The 19483-nt window shown below is 39.6% G+C and overlaps 1 protein-coding gene across 1 annotated transcript in view; it reads right to left on the bottom strand.

Annotated features, from left to right (window-relative positions):
* AP1AR (adaptor related protein complex 1 associated regulatory protein) overlaps positions 1–18361 on the bottom strand; it is a 31052-nt gene extending 12691 nt beyond the window's left edge. The window contains exons 1-3 of the mRNA XM_058549914.1: positions 17978–18361; positions 2597–2645; positions 736–762 (exon numbers count right to left, since the gene is read on the bottom strand). Of these exons, the coding sequence (XP_058405897.1) occupies positions 736–762; positions 2597–2645; positions 17978–18057 (156 nt within the window). The 5' untranslated portion in view covers positions 18058–18361. The remainder of the gene's footprint in view (positions 1–735; positions 763–2596; positions 2646–17977) is intronic.
* Positions 18362–19483: the final 1122 nt, after the last annotated feature.

The following is a 19483-nucleotide window of genomic DNA, read 5'->3' as shown; positions in this document are numbered from 1 at the left end:
AACATGCTAAGTTACACTCAGACTAGTATTCTGTTCTTTGCACAAACTCATATAGTTAGTTGAGTGAAGTTGGAAATTACCATACAAAATAAAACTCTTCTAACTATACCAGTGCATAAGAAATATACACCACATTTCACTAATTCTAAAAAGCACTTTTTTTTTTTCATATTTTAACGTTTCTGTACTTGGGATGCATCTTAAAAATGACTGAGTTTTAGATGAGATGAAATGCAAAAATCAACAAAAAGAATAACTGATAAAAAAGATAATGGCTAAAGTCAAAAGTGATTACTTTTGCTTAGAATAAGCATGTATAAATCCTACCTTCAGAAATCTATAAAGGCTATGGTTAAAGAATGGGTCTGCTCTGGATTGTTGAGAAATTTTACCTACCTAATGGCAAGAGGTTAGAAATATCCCTTTTTAAATGCTATAGAATTCAATAAAATGCTTTCAAAACCGTTATACATATATCTCTGATATATGTAACTATATATAGTATACTATATAGAGTATTATAAATGTTATATAGTAGAAAATTCTAAATTATTTACTAATATAAATTAGTAAAAGAAGAAAATGGTAAGGGACTGAAAAGTAAAAACAAAAACCAAAAAATAAATATTCTAAAATAGAAGATAATAAAATAAAAATTTTTTAAATAATTGTTAGAACTAATGACATGACTAATGAGAACAAATATGGGTTTTGTACTACTGTGTAAATACTTACCTCATCACTTTCTACTAGATTCTCAAACTGAAACAACAAGAAAGTAAGTATTAGGAGGAATATTTGTCTAAGGAACATATCTCACAAAAAATTATGTCACTTTTTCACTTCAAAAATAATATACCTTTATATTTTTAAGATACTTAAATCATGTGTCTTTTTATATACTAATTCCTTTGATATATTGAACAGTCCTACAAGATAGCTAAGACAAGCATATAATTTATGACTGTATATGAAAAAGAAAAGGAAAATTACAGCAATTTTCTACATAAATCATAAACTTATAAACTAAAACTTCCACCTGAATTGAATATTTCACATGGTGTTTCAAACCTACACTGCCATAATTTTCCACTTCACTTGAGTTCAGAACAAATTATTTAAGGTCATAAGAGGAAAATTACTCAAGAAACAAGGACTTAAAAGATACCCAAAAAAGAATTTCTCTTATAACGTTTATATTTATTCACCTATTCATTCATGTAACTATTTACTGAAAATCTACTAGATGGTAGTCGCTACTCCCTAAAGTCTTTCTAGAGATAAGAATTAAACAATTTGATCATAATGTGATGAACACTATTATGTCAAATGACCAAATGAAAGTCATTACTATATCATATTATATACTATATAATTAAAATATTTGTATTTTATTTATTTATTTTTTTGTGAGGAAGATTAGCCCTGAGCTAACAACCGATGCCAATCCTCCTCTTTTTGCTGAGGAAGATTGGCCCTGGGCTAACATCCGTGCCCATCTTCGTCTACTTTATATGGCACACTGCCACAGCACGGCTTGACAAGCAGTGTGTCAGTCCGCGCCCAGGATCCGAACCTGCGAACCCCGGGCCCTCGAAGCGGAGTGTGTGTACTTAACCGCTGTGCCACCAGGCCGGCCCCAAAATATTTGTATTTTAAATATAAGTAATTTGATAAATAACCACTAGACAGAAAGGAAAAAGTGTTTTATTGCTAATATTGTTTTGTTGTTTAAAGATCAAGAAAACTATGAATTCAAAAGAAAATACAAGAATCCAAAGAGATGACTTAAAACTCTCTAAAATTATTATTTTGAACTTATTTTTTGTATTGGTTTGTGATTTTTTAAAAACTAACTCCGAGTTTACATGCTTCCTTATTTAATACAGAAGTCAGTGAAGCACAGGGTTCAAGTCTGAAGCCAAGCAGCTTAGGACTGGATTTAGGTTCTGCCACTTACAGGCTGTGCAATTTAGCCCAACTTCTTCACCTGTCTAAGCCTCTAATTCTCACCCATAAAAGGGGGTGACTGCCACCTGTTCAATAGAATTGTCATAAGAATTATGTGCAACGACATTCATAAACCATATGGTGGAGTCGCTAGTACACAGTAGGGACTGAGCAAATGGGAGATTCTATTATTATTTTCTACACAGAAGGAATAAGCAACTCAGTGATTGATTTGGTGGAGCTGCTTAAAATCAACTTGCTGCTTTGATTCTTCGATACCTCTCCACTGGGGCAGGCCAACCATCTGTCTCTAGAATCACTGTCTCCTGAGCCACTATAACTGATAGAAGAATACTCTCTCCCTGGTTTGTGTAGGATGGAAAAAAAGACAAAAAACAAAAAACAAACACACCACTTCTTAAGTAGAAATAGCAATTCCATTTGAAAAATGAGACCTTAATCTTCTGCAAACTTCTCCCTATTCACTCCTCCTCCCCTCACCCCAATTCTTTCCCTCTTCACTAGCATCAATAATACTGAAATATAAATAGTCCATACTAAATTTAGGTCCAGATCCTTCCTCCTTAATAAAAAAAAGTCCCTCCTGAAAGTACTTTTATCTAATCAGATTCATGACTCTACTTACCTCTATAGTTAAGTGCTCACCTCTTGAGCATGTTCTAAAATACTTGGATCTGGGAAGAAAAAGAAAAAACAACTTAAAAATCACAATTAATTCTAAAATTGTGTTAATATAGTGGCATAAAGACACTTCCTCAAGAGCCAGCCCTGATGGCCCAGTGGTTAAAATTTGGCGTGCTCCACTTCGGAGGCCCAGTTTGGCTCCAGTGCGCAGAACTACACCACTCGTCTGTCAGTAGCCACGCTGTGGTGGCGGCTCACATAGAAGAACCAGAATATACAACTATATACTGGGGCTTTAGGAAGAGAAAAAAAAAGAGGAAGATTGGCAACAGATGTTAGCTCAGACTGAATCTTTCCCACCAAAAAATAAGACTGTCTTCAAAAAAAAAAAAAAAATTCCTCAAGAGCAACCTGAAATTCTCTAACATATAGTATCTTTATTTATAAAAAGGAACCACCAAATTTATCTAAGAATATAAATAGTCCAGATTTTTAAACTTAGTTATGAGTTTAAAAGTGTTTAGTCAACAAAAATTTTCTATTGGTACTAATATTTACTAAACCTGTAATAATAAATTACTCTACTATATCTACTATGTAGAACAAAGTACAATTAATTTTTAAAGTTTATCTCATTATTTTTACTGTATCAAGAAGAATATCTGGTTAAAATCCTGATGCGTTAAATAATGTATAACAGTATGTTCCCAACTTTGTTAAACATATGCAAAACAACAAAAATCTAAAAAAGATATATGCCAATATGCTATAAGAGTGGTTCTCTCTAGACAGTGGGATCACAAATGTTTATACAAAGCTAGGTCCTTTTTATTTTCTCCCCATGCCCACAGAAATGAAAGAAAAACGCATATACACATCAACCAAATAATCCATTACATTAATTTTTCCAACTAGTGCCAAACATTGACTTCAATTTTATCTTCACAATGTATACGTATACCAAATCACCATGATGTACACTTTAAATACCTTAAAATTTTGTCAATTATACTTCAATAAAGCTGAAATTAAAAAACTGTAATCATTCTCTTTCGCTCCTACTAGTGAAACTTAGATGTAGTCAAATAAGCATCTCTTTTGTTATATCTGCTCCAAAGACATGTCCACACTCTAACTGAACTGTGAAAGCTGATATAGGACAGAGACAGTACTTCCTTTACTACTGGAAGTACCAGGGGATTCTAAGACTCACTTATAATGTGGTTCCTGTTATGGCTGCCTAAATTAAGGGAGGAGAGGACTCTCCATCCCTCATGGGATCCTAAATCACACTGAGAGTTCCTAATGTGTTAGGATTCTTAGACAGAAAGCACTCCTAGAGATGGGAAGAATCCCAAGGTTAGGACAGGTCAAAATGCTTTGTGAGTATTATGTGATACCTGTGTGGGGAGGGGCCAGATAGGTTTAGTAAAAGAGAATGCTATATTATCATGAATAAATTCTCATAAAGAATAAAAAGAGCAATGAAATTATAGGTGCTATTTTTCCTGGTACAATCTCTATTTGCTAAAGGATGCAAAGCAGTTTTATTGCCCATTAAGAGATCACTGGGGCACTGACAACGCCTCTACCAGAGGCAGTGGAGGGTGGAAAGTGCAGGCTCTCAAATACAACCAGAAGCAGCTCAGAACCAAAGTAACCAAAGCCTTACTCAAATAAGAGATCATCGACAAAAAACAAGAGGATTTGGTATTGTCATTCTATAATCTAATAATTCATGGAACATATTCAGTATAAACAAAATATCCTTAATTTTCTAAGCATCCAGTGCCCCCATTCTTCTATTTTCCCCATTTCTCAACAACAACAAAAATGAGTTGAGCCTTCCTGTAGCCCTGTGTTCTGGGATTAGGATTCACGCTTAAAGTGCCACACGCTCTCTCTCTGCAACCATCACTCTCTTCCCTCAATAAGAATCTGTCTCTGATTAGTCTATTTCCCCTTCCAGGCTTACTGAGTGGTATAACTAACTAATGTAAATAAAGTTCAGTAGTCCTAAGTATCTCAGGATAAGCCATCAGTGTCACTTCACTGCTGAAGCAAAGCCTAAAGCTAACTGAGACACTGTCCAAACCAAGGCAGGCAACTCCTGCACTACACTTACACTCGACAGCAGAACACTGTGTTCTGTGCCAGTTACACACGAATATACAGCTAACTGTAATAGAAGGCCAAGGCGTTGGCCGTTGTAAATGTCTCCCTTTTCTGCCTCTCTATCCACATCTACCTATAGTGAGGACGATCATGCTCTTACATGACTCTGACTCCCTGATTATCTCATTATCTGACCAAGGCAGAGCACAGCCATCCCCCAGACCTAATTTGATTGGTTCAGGGTTATAGGGAAACTGAGAAGAGAGAGACAATATCCTCCTGAGAGCTCCAGGGAGCTGCTAGGGGTTTCTGAATCTATACTCACTAAGAACCTCCACCCCATTATTCTTCACTCGTAGTGAAAGAATGTCCTTACCTGACAATACAAGTCCTATACAGTTCCTGGACAGTTATATTTCTCATTCTTCCTTATTAAATTTGCCTTTTGGTTTTCTATATCCAATTCAATAAGGCCGAAGGCAGGGTCCTGGGACATGGTGAAATCACCAATGTGGTTGTTCAGACAAAATTACTGTGTATTAATGGGACAACACAACTAGCCACAAGAAAAAAATTACAGGACTTGTCTTATTTAGGTCTCCTAAGTTCTGGGCAGTATTTCATAACAGTACACAGATCCTGGTTGAGAATATTTTCTTCAAGAATGAAGTTTTAGTTGTGTCTAAGGGAGCTGTGTCTAAGGGAGCACCATTAAAAAAGAGCAGAGGAAAATGAGATAAAGAGAAATTGATCATAGTCTAAACCCAGAAATTTGGTACCAACTAATTAAAGTACATTTTCAACAACCTTCAATAAAAGTTAAATCTTAGAAGGAAAGATAAAAAACAAAATTAGTAAAAGCAGCAATGTCTATTGCAAAGGCCTGACTCTTGATTATTGTTACTTAGTTTAGAAAACTAACATTCTGGTTTCTTCAATTTGAAAAAAAAAAAATCAAAATTTTATTGACATGAAGTTTCCAACTATATATGATGTTACAAAAGCATAACAAGCTGTAACTATAGCAGAGAGCAAAGAGAGACTTACATTTACTGTGTACCTACAATGTGCTAGGTTTTATATGTAGTATGAGCTCAGTTTTTATATGTATCTTAAATACATTTCCTTTCCACAATAGTCCTTGGAGGTACTGTAACCTTATTGGATAGATCTGTACTGTGCAATATGGTAGCCACTAGCCAGTGCAGCTACTGAGCACCTGAAATGTGGCTAGTCTGAACTGAGAAGGCTATTTCAAATACACAATAGATTTTGAAGACTTAGTACCAAATAAAAGAATGTAATATATCTAACTCCAATAACTAAGCTCTTTTCAACATATAACCACGATCAAACATAGATAAATATCTTTTAGATCTTCCTCAATTCCTCCTCCCTCCAAGTTCAACTGATCCCAGTTCTGCAGTTGAAAACACTGCTGTGCATGTTCCAACACTGTGGGTGCAGCTTGGAATCTAAGTGTGCTGATTTTATGTGTAACGCTGCTCACAATATATGCTTTAATATACTCTTAGAGGAAAAAATAAGTTTGTACTATTCATAAAGCATTTATTTTATTATTCCTAAAAAGTTTTGCACTAAATATTAGAGGTAAATAAATCTGATGACATTTATAATTAAAAGAAAATCTGGTCTACCACTTTCATCATTAACTTCTTAAGAATCTAAAAATGAAGGAGAATAGCCATCCTACTTTTGCAGACCTATTGTTAGCATATATGTGGGTCATATTGTACAAAGCTCCCGAAATTTACTAAAAAAAATTATAAAGTAAATCAGTACAGAATAATTTAAGATTTTTCTACTATGCAAACATAATTGCTTAAAAATAGAAAGCTAAAAACCATATTCTCTGTTTTCATATTTGTAATATTTGACTAAAGCTGTTGAATCCCAAATTAATTTCATTTATAATGATAACATAATTCAATGAGAAAACTCCCAAGCTCATATAGACCAGAGACTCTCAGAGGAGTGAATGTTGGTGGGATCACAGAAAATAACATGGGAAAATGGCAACAGTAAATCTAGGGAGGCATCCATCCCCATTCTTGGGCAAAAATCAATATAATTAATAAGTTATTATGACCGACAGGAGACTATACCTCTGACAGTTAAGAAAGAAAAGAGGTGAGTCCCTGAACTAGACACAATACATAAAAATACCTACAATAATACATATTTAGTCCTGACAGCTCCGTTTTAGTAAAGTAGTCATTCTCATACTTTGGCATGTAACAATCACCTTGTTAAAAATGAAGATTACTGAGCTACACGTTGATTTACAGAGCCTGGATATTATATTCTGTTCTGCTCTCCTATTTGTCTAGCCATGTGCCAATACAACAAGGTTTTAATTATTAGAACTTATCATCCGACAGGGCAAGTTGCCTGCCTCAAAATATGTAGGCCATTTTTGGTCCTTTGCTCTTCCATAAAAATTGTTGGACTCAGCTTGTCAAGTTTAGTGGCATTGTTGGAATTGCACTGAATTCAGATCTTTCTATCCACGAACATGGTACTGTCCTCCATTTATTTCAGTTTTTTATTTTTAAATGTTGTTTTAGTCTTATACATCTATTATTGATTTATTCCTAGTTTCTTATATTTTTCATTGCTAACATAGAAAGTAATCTTTAAAATATGTATTATCTGTTTGTTGTTGGTATACAGAAACACAATAAAATTTTAATACAAATATTAGACAGCATTTCACATTAACAGATTAGGAAAAAGATTTGATAATACCAAGTGTTAGGAAGTAGAACAATGAAAACCCACTGTTGGTAAAAGTATAAACAGGTATAATTACTTTAAAAAGTTTGACATTCTCTAGTAAATATGAAGATATGCATGAGCTATGACCCAGCAATTCCACTCCTAGGTATATATACCTAAAGAATCTCTTGTAGATGTGTCCAAAGAGACGTTTATAAGAATGTTAACTGAAGTAGTTTGTAATAGCAAAAAAACTCGAAATAATCTAAATGCTCATCAACATGAGAATACATTACAGCCTATTCATACAATGAAACACTACACAGGAGTAGAAATGAATGAATGAGTCAGAGCTACACATATGAAAATGGGAATTCTGAATGAACGCTCCACTTAAGAATCACTACCCTAAATCAAAGACTTAATCAATGTTCACTGTATTTAGAGTGACTACATGGGAATTAAAAACACCACTCTTTCCTTCAACTTAGAGGAGGAAACTTGAGTCCACATAAGAAGCTGCTCCTGAAAGTGCCAGGAACCATGTGAAGAGAAATGAGCGGGGATAAACGCATAGAGAGTGAGTGAATACATGAATAAGGTATGCAAGTAAATCTGAGTCTAGGCAAGAAATGATGATAGTTTGCACTACGGTGGTGCGAGAGAAATGGGTAGATTAAAGAAATATTTAGAGGATAAAAATCATCCAGTGGGAGGGATGGACTAGAAAATGAGATGCTGGGGAGGAGCGTTGGAATCCCCATAGGGACGTAACAGGAAAGAAGCAGGAGTCAAGATGGAGGTACAAGGGAAAAATAAACGTGACAAATCCAAGACAGACGACTTAAATGTCAGGAGTGAAAAAGATAAAGGACAAAGTGACATGAGACATTGGAAGAGTCCTCTAGGAACACACCAGGTCCACATCAGATAAAGCTGAGCTGTGAAGAAAAGGGTTCAAGTCACATCGTGTGCATTTAACTCGCATGAATTCAGCCATATGCCCTGGAGGGAAGGGGGAGGTGAGAAATAATGTGGGCAACAATCCACCATCCTATTCAAGAGCATGTACATTCAGGAGTATTAATTATGGTGAAAGCTGAGCTGCTGAAACACACAGGCTCCAAAAACAATGATTTAAAGAAAACAGAGGTCTATTTTCCCTCTTTCTTAACAGTCTAGAGCTCCCGAAAGTCATCTATGGACATTCATTGATACATAATCCTTATGTCCCTGAGAGCTGGCTCTAAACAAAGTAAGGTAAGCTTCTGTATATCCATTCTACTACTGCTGACGATGCGGAAGGGGACGCAAACATGTACAGGGTGCTAAAGAGGCAGAAAAGACAGGCTGTGGTACTCTGAATGATGGGGCATGTAAAGGCATTTGGAAGAGTTTGAAAGTAATGTGGTACAAAAGTGGAGATTCTTGTGCCTATATTTATTTATCAGATTATCAAGGAAGATATCAAGACAATCTTTTATTAAGGATAAAATCAGTCTCGTCAAGAATACACTGAAAATGCAGTTCTTTGTGCTTCTATAAGTTATTTTGCATAGCAGGTAAGTGCTCTTTTATACCAAAGTGACTTAAGCAAAAGACCACTGAAAAATTCTCACAAATCCTACACTGATATTTTCCTTTTCTTCATATTCTCCTGCATAATATCTGTTAAAATAAAACAGGAAAGTCTTTTCCCATATCTTCTGTTTGACACTACAAAAAAATGATGAAGCATCAGGGTAAATTGTTCCAAAGTCTATTAAAAATTAAAAGCTTCCCAAGACTCTTTTTCTGAACAAAAAATTGGAAAGGTTACAAATCAGATGCCGGGCAAAAACTATTACAATGAAGATGATGGACACACTGCTTCTCAATTAGTATCAAATACTTCAATGCAGCTTTAATCATTCAAATCTCAAGGGATGATCCATTAACAGATTTTCCAGGAATGGATAGCATAAACATAGGCGGTAATAATAAAGTAATAATATTTACTGTTTAATAAGCTCCTCCCTAATGAAGGCAAATTTAGGAAGAATGGATATTCAGAAAATTTCCTTTATGCCTTGGAAGAGAAGAGACAAATCTTCCTGCTAAATTTGTTGAAGGTAGAAAACGTGGGTTAAAGAAAAAAGTCACTGCCCTTTAAGAGGAGCCTGATTGAGAGGAAACTAATAACTAGAAGGGATCCTGGAGGTCTTTTAGTTCCCTCCTATTCATCCTCTGCAATCTCTGCGCAGCAACTGAAATTGTTGACCCCCTCTTCTTTTAGAAACTGTTGCCACTTCTATGTCTATGATATTGAACCTTCTAATTATTCTTACTTCCCTGGGTTACTGAATGACAGACATAAGTACGTAATTGAAATAAAAAGTGAATAAAAATTGACACATGTACCCAGAGGCTAACAGTCTAACTGGGTAGACACACAGGTAAATTAACAACTACCATGCTCTGAGAGGGATATGTTCAGATGAGGAGCATCAAAAATCAGCCGGAGAAGGAATTAGCCAGACTCCCAAGTAGTGGAAAGGAATGTTTGAGGGCGCAGCAGGTACCCAAGACAAGGGGGAATGAAAAGATCAAGACCATATTCATTAATTCTGTCCACAAGCATTTACTGAACATCTACTACACACTAGGCAAGTAACTTGGAGTTGAATATTCAATGGTGAGCAGAAAGAGGCATGGACTCCTTCCTTTACATTGAGCGCAGAAGACAGACATTAACCAAATAATCATACTGTTGCAGGTATAATTATAACCTGAGGAAGTGCTCAGAAGAAACGGAAGATGGTTTCTCGATGGTGTGAAGACTTATCCCAGAGGGTAGGAGATGGTCTGGGAAGACTTCTGTGGGAAATAATCCTTGAGCTGGCATCCAAAAGATGAGTGGGTAGGAGTTACCCACGTAAAAAGGGAAGAAATGGATTCAAGTAGAATGTGACAGAGATGAGGCCAAAAAACAAAAAAGGAAGGCAAGGAATAGATAATGCAAGGCCTTGAAAGTTACATTAAAGATTTTGGTCTTTATCCTAAAAGTATAAGTAAGCCGCTGAAGAATTTTAAGCCGTGTTTGTATCCTAAATTTGCATTTACGATCACTCTGGCTCCAGAATGGAGAGGAAATTGAAAAAGGTCAGGAATACATGTGGGCAGACCAGCTGGCAGTCCGTCCACTCAGTCACAAATATTTACTGAGTGCCTACTCCGTGGCAAGCACTGTTGGTGCACTGGATCTATAGGAATAAACAAATCAAAGTCCCCGACCTCATGCAACTTATACTCCATCAGTGGCAACAGACAACAGACAAATACTCAGTCTACAGTGATGGAGTGGAAAGTGCTGTCAAGGAAAACAAAGTAGTGTCAGAAAACGGTGAATGAGGAGGAGTGGTATTTTAACACAGGGTATTGGAAATCTCAGCAAGAAACAACAGCTCAGACTAAGGTGGCAGTAGTTAGAGAAGTGGTGGATTGAAAAGCTATTTAGGAAGTACAAAAAAATCTGGTTTTGGGGATGGACTAGAAATGTGGGATGAGGGGAGTAGTAAAAGATACTCCTAGGTAAGTGACTATATGCATGCTATTCTTTAAGGAAAGTACAGCAGGAGAGGAGAAGAGTCTAAGTTTGAGGAACTCCCACATTTGATGACTGAGGTGAAGAAAAATGAACATTCACAGGAGATAGCGAAGACAGATCCATTTAAGTCCACTACCCAGGGAGGTAGATGGCAAATACAGTGAGTGTGAAATCACAGGAGTTAAGGGAGGAGTCAACAGCATCTAATGCTGCTAAAAGATCAAGTACAGTAAGGACTGAGAGCAGCCACTGGATTATGATGGCTGTTTTCATGTCATGATAGTGGAGGGAAAGAGGAGGGCCGTGACAGGGAGAATGAACGTTAGCTTGCTTTGAAGACTCAGCAAGAAGTGAGTCTTCTTCAAGACTAGACGATATCCAGACTAGACAATTCTATAAGTTGTTAAAGGGAAAAGAGAGGAGATAGCGTAATAGCTGGAGATGCAGGAGTCCAAGTAAGGTTTAGTGTTTCTTTCTTTTTGGCTTTCAGATTAGAGAGGCACAAGCTCAAATGGGTATCGGCAAGAGGATAGAGCTACAAGCACAGAAGACCAAAGGGCCTGTACCAAAGCAAGGAGGATGCAGAGGTAGGAAGGATGTAGGGGCCATTTAGAAGTATAATCTACAGGACTTGACGACCTGGATTTGGAGGGTGAGCGAACGGGAGGGGTTTAATATGATTCTCAGGTTCGTGGCTTAGGTGACTATATACTGTTTCACCACACTAAAGGTAGGACACAAACCAGTAGAAATGGTTGGTGGCTTTAAAGAAGAGAAAAAAGAAGGAGGAAAGGGCTATGAGAAGGAAAGAAAGAGGAGCTCAGCTTTACAAACTAAATTTGCGGTTTGCACTAAATTTGATATTCAAGTGGAAACACTCAGTAGGCAATTAGGTATTTCCGAGCTCAGACTGTGATGACTGAGCTCATTAGCACGCAGGCAGTAGGTGAAGCCATGTGTTTTCATGCCATCACCGGGAAAGCACATTAAGGAAGGAAAATACATGAGGTTCAGAAAAGAGCCCTGGGGAGGCTTTAAGGTATAACACAGAATATTCAAGAAACTCATATCCATTTAAGTCTATTACTGTTTTCCTTTCTAACTTCTGAAATTTCAAAAGAAACATCCTACACCTGTATATTTTTCAAAGCTGACAAACATGCAGAAAATCAAAATGATTCTCTCAATAATGACACTACTGATCATTATATTTTAGCAATATATATTACGATAAAATATTTTTTTAATTCTCATCAGTCCTCTATAGTCTTTCTTTTTTAAAAAAAGTAAGTCAACATAAAAGTGGTAGGATGTGTGTTTAACTATTGGAACGAGTGGGGTTTTTGCCAAAGTTAGGGAATTGCCTTGAGACCCCCAAAAAAAGATAAGAGAAAACACTGTTTTCTAGATCTTACAAGTTCATAGATAATATTCTCTGGCTATTTATGCAGCAAACATGAGATACTGAGAGTGGAGAGAGATAAAGATAAAACATAGTCTCCGACCTTGAGGAGCTCTCAACCCATTTCATGGTATACACCAGGAATCAGCAAACTATGGTCCTTGGGCCAAATCTAGCCCAATGCTTGTTTCTGTAAATAAAGTTTTACTGGAACACAGTTACATTCATTTGCTTACATATTGTGTATAGCTGCCGCCGTGCTAAAACAACAATGTTGAGTAGTTGCAACAGAGACCTTACGGCCAAAGCCTAAAATAAGTATTATCTGGCTCTTTACAGAAAAAGTTTGCCAAGCCCTGATATAGAGCACATTTAAGCATATAGAAAATATTATTTCTTCAGGGAGATAATATTGTCTTGGGGGTTGGAGGAGGTTTCATAGGGAAGGAAATATTTAAGGATAAGTAAAAGATCACCAAGAAAAGGAAAAGAAGAAGAAATATCACACATAAAGGCACAGGATGAGAGAACACCGTATTTTAGGAAACAGGAACAAGTATAGTACATCTGGCATATAGGATATTGGGGACGTGGCAAGGAAAGAATGGCAGAGAATACTTTCACCGGCTTCTCCCTGCCTACGCAGCCAGGCTCATGTGCACAGAGAGTAAAATCTACAATTTTAATGCTATACTCTAGGGAAAATATAATTAGAACACACAATTAGACTGGTAAAATAGATTAAGGTTAAGTCATCTTGTCAGGAGTTTAAACTTGATTCTACTCTTAATTGGAAGGTTATCATTTATCAAAAAAGTTAAAATATTAAGATTTATGAATGAGTTGAATGGATTCGATGTTTCCCTTTTAATGTGATTCTCACTGATTTGCATTCTCACATGAATTTCTGAATGAGAGAACAAGAGTGACACTACATGCTTCACCCAAATGCAGAGCTGCAGGTAACCCTGAGTGTACAAATGGACATTATGTTGCATATTTGAATGCCACACAATCATCTGTCACAGAAGGAAAAAAAGGCTGAGCAATTAGTATGCAGAAAACAGGGCGCAGATGGAAGTCGTTAAGCAAGGGAATGGTATGATCCAGCATGGGTTTTAGAAAGCCTAACTCAGATGACGGGAAAGGAAGATGGACTGAATATGAGCGAGACAAAAGGGAGAGCAGTCTAGAAGCAGAGAACCAGGTGATCTGAAAGAAAAAGTTTAAGGCAGAAGTAAGGGGAAGGAAACAGGTTCAGTATGTATTAAGGAGAGACTGAAGAGCTGACTAGAGAGAGGTAGAGGATTATGAAGTTTGGAGCTTAGAACACTGTGAATGGAGCTGTTAAGTGAATTAGGGAATACATGAAGCAGGGAAGAAAAAATCTGGGGGGGAAGAAAACGCACTATTTTAGATACTGATTGGAACACAGATATGAGATATTTTAGATAGGCTGGTTTGAGGAGCCGTGGTACAGCCACGTGTATCTCTTCAGCAGGCAACTGAAAATACAGCGCTGAACCTCTGAGAAGAGGTCTGTTCAGAAGACGTGCGATCGGAAGTGGTGGTGGGTGAAATCACAGGAATGGATGAAATTTCTTTAGGGGCAGGTGTATGTGTGAAGGGAACTAAATACAGAAGAGAAAAGACACAGGAAAATTCCCTATTTAATAGGCAGACAGAGTAATAATAGCCAGGACAGGAACAGGAAAATAAGAAGATAAAAGAGATGTTGCAAAGGTCAAGTGCATAGTTTCAAGAAAAGGAGAACAGCTTATCACACAGAATAAAGAGCCAAGTTGTTGAGACACATGCATAAGATCTTCCGGTGACAAAGTACAAGATAATGCACTGAGAGAGATAGCAACCAAATATTCACCTACAGAAGAAAATGCCATGAGCTATTAGTGGTTCAGGGTAAGGGCTCTAAATCAGAGGGACCTGGGCTGCGATCCCACCTCTGCTGTCTTGGGCATGCTAAACTTGCTAACCTTCAGTTTTCAACCTATAATGTATGTAATAGTACTTACCTTCCTCACAGGATTGTGGTGAGGAATAAATAAGATAATGTAAAGTACTTAGTTGAGTGCCTGGCACATAGGAAGCAATCAAACGTTGGCAGCTATTATTAAAATCATTTTTACCAGGTAAGGAAACAGCACATTATGTAAGCTGTCACGTGAAGGCAACTTTGCTGCTGGAGCCAAAAATGCCAACAAATGTTAAATATCAAGAAAGATACAAAATGTGATCATTCCTTTATATAAAACTATAGTACATCTTAACTGAAACCACTGTGTGGAATTATAAGATAAGATAAAAATAGGAATTAAAATACAACACAACAAAACATACTTGGGTTTTCAGTTTGAGAAAGAAAAAACTAAGAACACGATAAGCATCTATACAAAAGATTTCTAGTGAACTGACCAGCAGATGGAGCCCTCTAGAATGTGTTGGTACAGAAAACTCCCTATAGTGAAGGAGGATGACTCATTCAGATGTCTAAATTTTATTCCTTAAAGATATTTAACTTCCTCTGCTTTAATCACCAAATAATTTTATCAGCAGCAAGGTTTCCAACAGACCTCAACACTGATATTGACATTTTGACTAGTCAACAGACATTCTACAATATAAAATGCTAGAGTTCTCTAATATTTTATAAATTAAAAACTTGGTAGGGGCCGGCCCTGTGGCATAGCAGTTAAGTGCCTGCGCTCCCCTGCTGGCGACCCAGGTTCAGATCCTGGGCGCGCACTGACGCACCGCTTGTCAAGCCATGCTGTGGTGGCGTCCCATATAAAGTGGAGGAAGGTTGGCACGGATGTTAGCTCAGGGCCAGTCTTCCCCAGCAAAAAGAAGAGGACTGGCATGGATGTTAGCTCAGGGCTGATCTTCCTCACAAAAAAAAGAAAACAAACTTGGTAATTCTGGTTTTGAAATTGGATAGTGAAAAGTGAGTGATCTAACTTTGAGACACCCCTGGGAAATCTACAAGGCAAACAAAACAGGCCCTCGGGGCTGGCCCCGTGGCTTAGCGGTTAAGGGCGGGCGCTCCGCTACTGGCGGCCCAGGTTCAGATCCCGGGTGCGCACCGATGCACCACTTCTCAGGCCGTGCTGAGGCCGCATCCCACATACAGCAACTAGAAGGATGTGCAACTATGACATACAACTATCTACTGAGGCTTTGGGGAAAAAAAACGAGGAGGATTGGCAATAGATGTTAGCGCAGAGCCAGTCTTCCTCAGCAAAAAGAGGAGGATTAGCATGGATGTTAGCTCAGGGATGATCTTCCTCACAGAAAAAAAAAAAAAGAAACCAGGCCCTGGATCATAAAGCACCGTTGTGATGTCCAGCTTAAAGCAGCAAAGAAATCCCAGGATTCTTCTACCTGTGGTCACTACCACAACAAACACAAATCAAACAACTTGTGGTAATTACTCCTAAACTCTTTTGCCCTTAGATGAACTGCTAGTTAACTCTCTAGACCTATACCTGAAAGAAAATCAGAACTACTGGATGATAAAAAAAAAAAAGCTACTAAAATGAGAGGCAAAGTTTAACCTTATTCTATAAATAACAATTAACTATATCCACCTGTCTCTGCATGTTTACTGGAACCTCCTAAAATAATATTAAAGTTAATGTAAAACAATAAGTTAATCAGAAGATTCAAGTAAGGGAACTGTCCAAACCTACGTTTATGGATAAAAACAAACAGGATCGATATCACCATCATAGTGTTTTAGATGAATGTCCACACCCCACAGACTCTCATTGCTGCAACAGGACTTGTTTGCTCAAGGAGTTTTGCCCCAAACCAGAAGGGTACAGATCCCACTACTATGTTTTTATGACATATCTACAGACATTTAACACTCACACTGATTTTCCCCTGCCCTTTCTTCCCTATGCTGCCAAGCTCACATGCTCAGGGAATAAAATCTACAATTTTAATGCTATACTCTAAGGAAAACATAATTAGTTGGTAAAATCACCATGAAAGAACAAAACAAAATAAAAATCCCACAGACACCACACAATGTAGTTCAAAGTCAAATATAAATGATTTTTGCTTACCCAATTAGACTATAAGACCCTATTTTCACAGAGTTAGAATTTAACACCCTACAACTACAAGTAAAATATTAAAGCCAGAGATTTTTGGGGCATCTAGTCCTTAGGCAAGCCTATTTAAGCAGCTTGACTATATGGGTGCATCCACCCACAAAAATTAGAAGTAAATTAGATGACTCTGGCTGACAAGATAAAACAGCTGCCAAGTTCCCCTGCAACAGTAATAGCCATTAAGTCAGGGAAACTAAAATACTAAACTAGGCACAAAACCATTAACTCCTTACTTTTCCATTGGAGAGACAGTGTACAACCTTAGCTACTTTGTGACACAATGCCTGATGAACCAATGAATGAATCATATTATATATTATAAGATCTCCATCACCAAAAAATCCAAATTACAAATCATTTGGCTTCAATCTGTGCATACTGAACACATTATTACCTAATAATGTTGATTAAACAAGACACTTTCTGAAAACTTGGCAATCTAGTCCAGAAAGTGCAAAATTAATGTCTGATTCCTTACATAAAGTGGATTGGTTCAGATCGTCAATTCTAAGTTTGAATTCCTGGGAGATATCTAACAACAACAAAGCCAACTTCAAAAGAATTTGTTATAATTTTTTCAATACTCTATGAAATAAAAAACACAAAAATGGAATAATTATGAAATTCTACTATTCTATGGATGGTTTGAGTAGAAAAACCTAAGCATATCCCAGTTTTAATCAAGAGAAGTGAGGTTCAGAAGGACTGCGATTTCCCTAGTATTACAGAGCTTGTGGGTGGCAATCAGTGTATGGCATTCCTCTCGAAATTCCAGAAAATATGAAAAAGCCACACACTGTCCCTCTTGTTGTCAACACCAAGAATCCGAATGCCCACTGGGAACCCAGCAATTCGGCACGTCTTTGTACATATCAGAGTTACTCAAAGTCGGGAACCATATTTTACTCCAGCATCCAAATGACTACTGAGGCATCCCCAAATCCCAAAATCCCTCTGAGCCATCAACTTTTCGAAGCCACATTCTCCCCTGCTCTGTCAGAGCCAGAGAGGATCAAACAGGGAGCTGCCACCTTTGGTATTGAACCCAAGCTCACGCAGGGCGTGTCCGGGATGCCGTGGAGCCTGTTCCACTGCCCGTCCGTGGGAAGGTGCCCCAGGCGTCCTGGAGACGAGGCCTCCCTCGACTCTGCCCCGCGTGCCCGCGCGCGCCCCGCGGAGTCTCGCTGGCGGGGGCAGCAGCGACACCCGCCCTCTTCGGCTCTTTCCCTGGAGGCCCCTCCCGACCCGGGCGTCCACTGCGACCACCCGCCCCGCGCCTGTTTAGCCGCGAGGACAGCGGGGCCCCGCGCCTCCCCCACGCCGCTGGCGGACAGTGACAGGGGTCCTCCGCCAGGGGCCGAGGAGGAGGAGCCAGGGGCGCCGGGCCCTCCCCCAAGGGCTTACCCGCCGCCTCCCACACGCTGCAGCCGCCCCGCTTCCTGGCGGAGCAGCCCGCAGCACTGCGTCCAGCAGCAGTTCCCCATCGCATGCCGCCCGGGCGCCGCCGCTCCTCCTCCCCTCCTCCCGCGCAGAGCCCAGCCCCAGGCCCGGCAGCCGCATCCGCGCGGCGCGAGCCGGATGGGGGTTCGGGCACCGCGGGCGGGCAGGCCGGGGCGACGGCAGGGACCGGCGTCGGAACAAAGGCAGTGGTTACTCCAGCGGCCGCCGGGTCGCCGCCGCGCGAGGGAGGAGCGCCGGGCTGCGGGCTCCGGGCTCCCTCGCCGTCCGCATGGCCCCTCGCTCGCTTCGGCCCCCCAGCCCGGCGCGAGCGACCGCCTCCCGCCGCCGAAGGAGGCCAGTCCCCGCGGGTCGCCGACGCCGCCACACCCCCGCCTCTCCGGGGCCCCCATAGGGCGCGCGCCCCCGGAGGCCCCGCCTCCTCCGGCGGCTGGGCCTGACGTCACTTCCGCCCACTCCCGGGTCGGTCCTGTGCCTGCGCGGCCGGCTCGGTGCTTGGGAGTGCGTGTTTGTTTTGTTGGACCTTGACCCGACTAGGAAGCCTTTTGCCTTGCGGTTTCCGGCCTCTGGGTCCCGACCGTCTCCGGGAGGCGCACCGTCAAGGCTCAGCTTTCGGACTTGAACTGGAGCCTGTGAGCGGCTCGCCTGGAGCCCGGGGCCGGGCGTCGTCGGGTGTGAAGGGCGCTCTCTGCGCAGTGGGTGCTTGCGTTCCTGCACCATAGTGGCAGACAGTCAGGGGACTGACTGAAGTTGTTTTGAACGCACCAAGAATTCTCTCTCTTCTGCTCTCTAGTTTGCGTTTCAATCTCCGTACTGTCAATGTTGTAGGGAAACTTAATGGTGCCCTACTGGCCTCATTTGGTTTTGTTTAAAATATCTTCAGATAATTTCGGATGGGGCACTTGAGGTCCAGAAGAAATGAGAGGGCTGGGGTTTTTCAGGGACACCAGCCTTGCCAGTCCGAGCGTGCTGCCCACAACTGTGGCGGATGGGAAGGGATGGCTACTCTGAGGCGGCTTGGTCCTCGGCACCCTCCTCAAGTGCTCCTGTAAAACTCGGTTTTTGTGTGTAGTGGGCCTTAAGATAAGGTGTAAGGCGTGGATCAGTAAATGCCTCGTCCAGTAGATAGGATGCTTTGTTTACTAACCAGACATGTCAATTTTTAGCCTGTTTTAGCTTAACCTAGGAAAATTGTTACATTTTAGAAGATTATTATTAATGATAAAATATTCATTGAGCTACTCATTTTCTTGCTTCCTGAAATCTAGACCGACCTGGGTTTCAATCTTAGCACTGCTACTTAACTAATTTTGACCGTATTTGGGTGTTAGTCGTTTTTGTAATCAAGTGCATAGGGATACGTTTGGCCGAATAGTCTGCAATCAGCGAATGTTGGTGGAATAACTGGATGACTTCCTATTTAGCAACAAAAAGGACCATACATACTATTGA

The sequence above is a fragment of the Diceros bicornis genome, chromosome 11, assembly GCF_020826845.1.
Source record: "Diceros bicornis minor isolate mBicDic1 chromosome 11, mDicBic1.mat.cur, whole genome shotgun sequence".
In the NCBI taxonomy this organism is placed as follows: domain Eukaryota; kingdom Metazoa; phylum Chordata; class Mammalia; order Perissodactyla; family Rhinocerotidae; genus Diceros; species Diceros bicornis.
The sequence above is the reverse complement of the archived record's forward strand: the minus strand, read 5'-3'. Positions and strand labels throughout refer to the sequence as shown.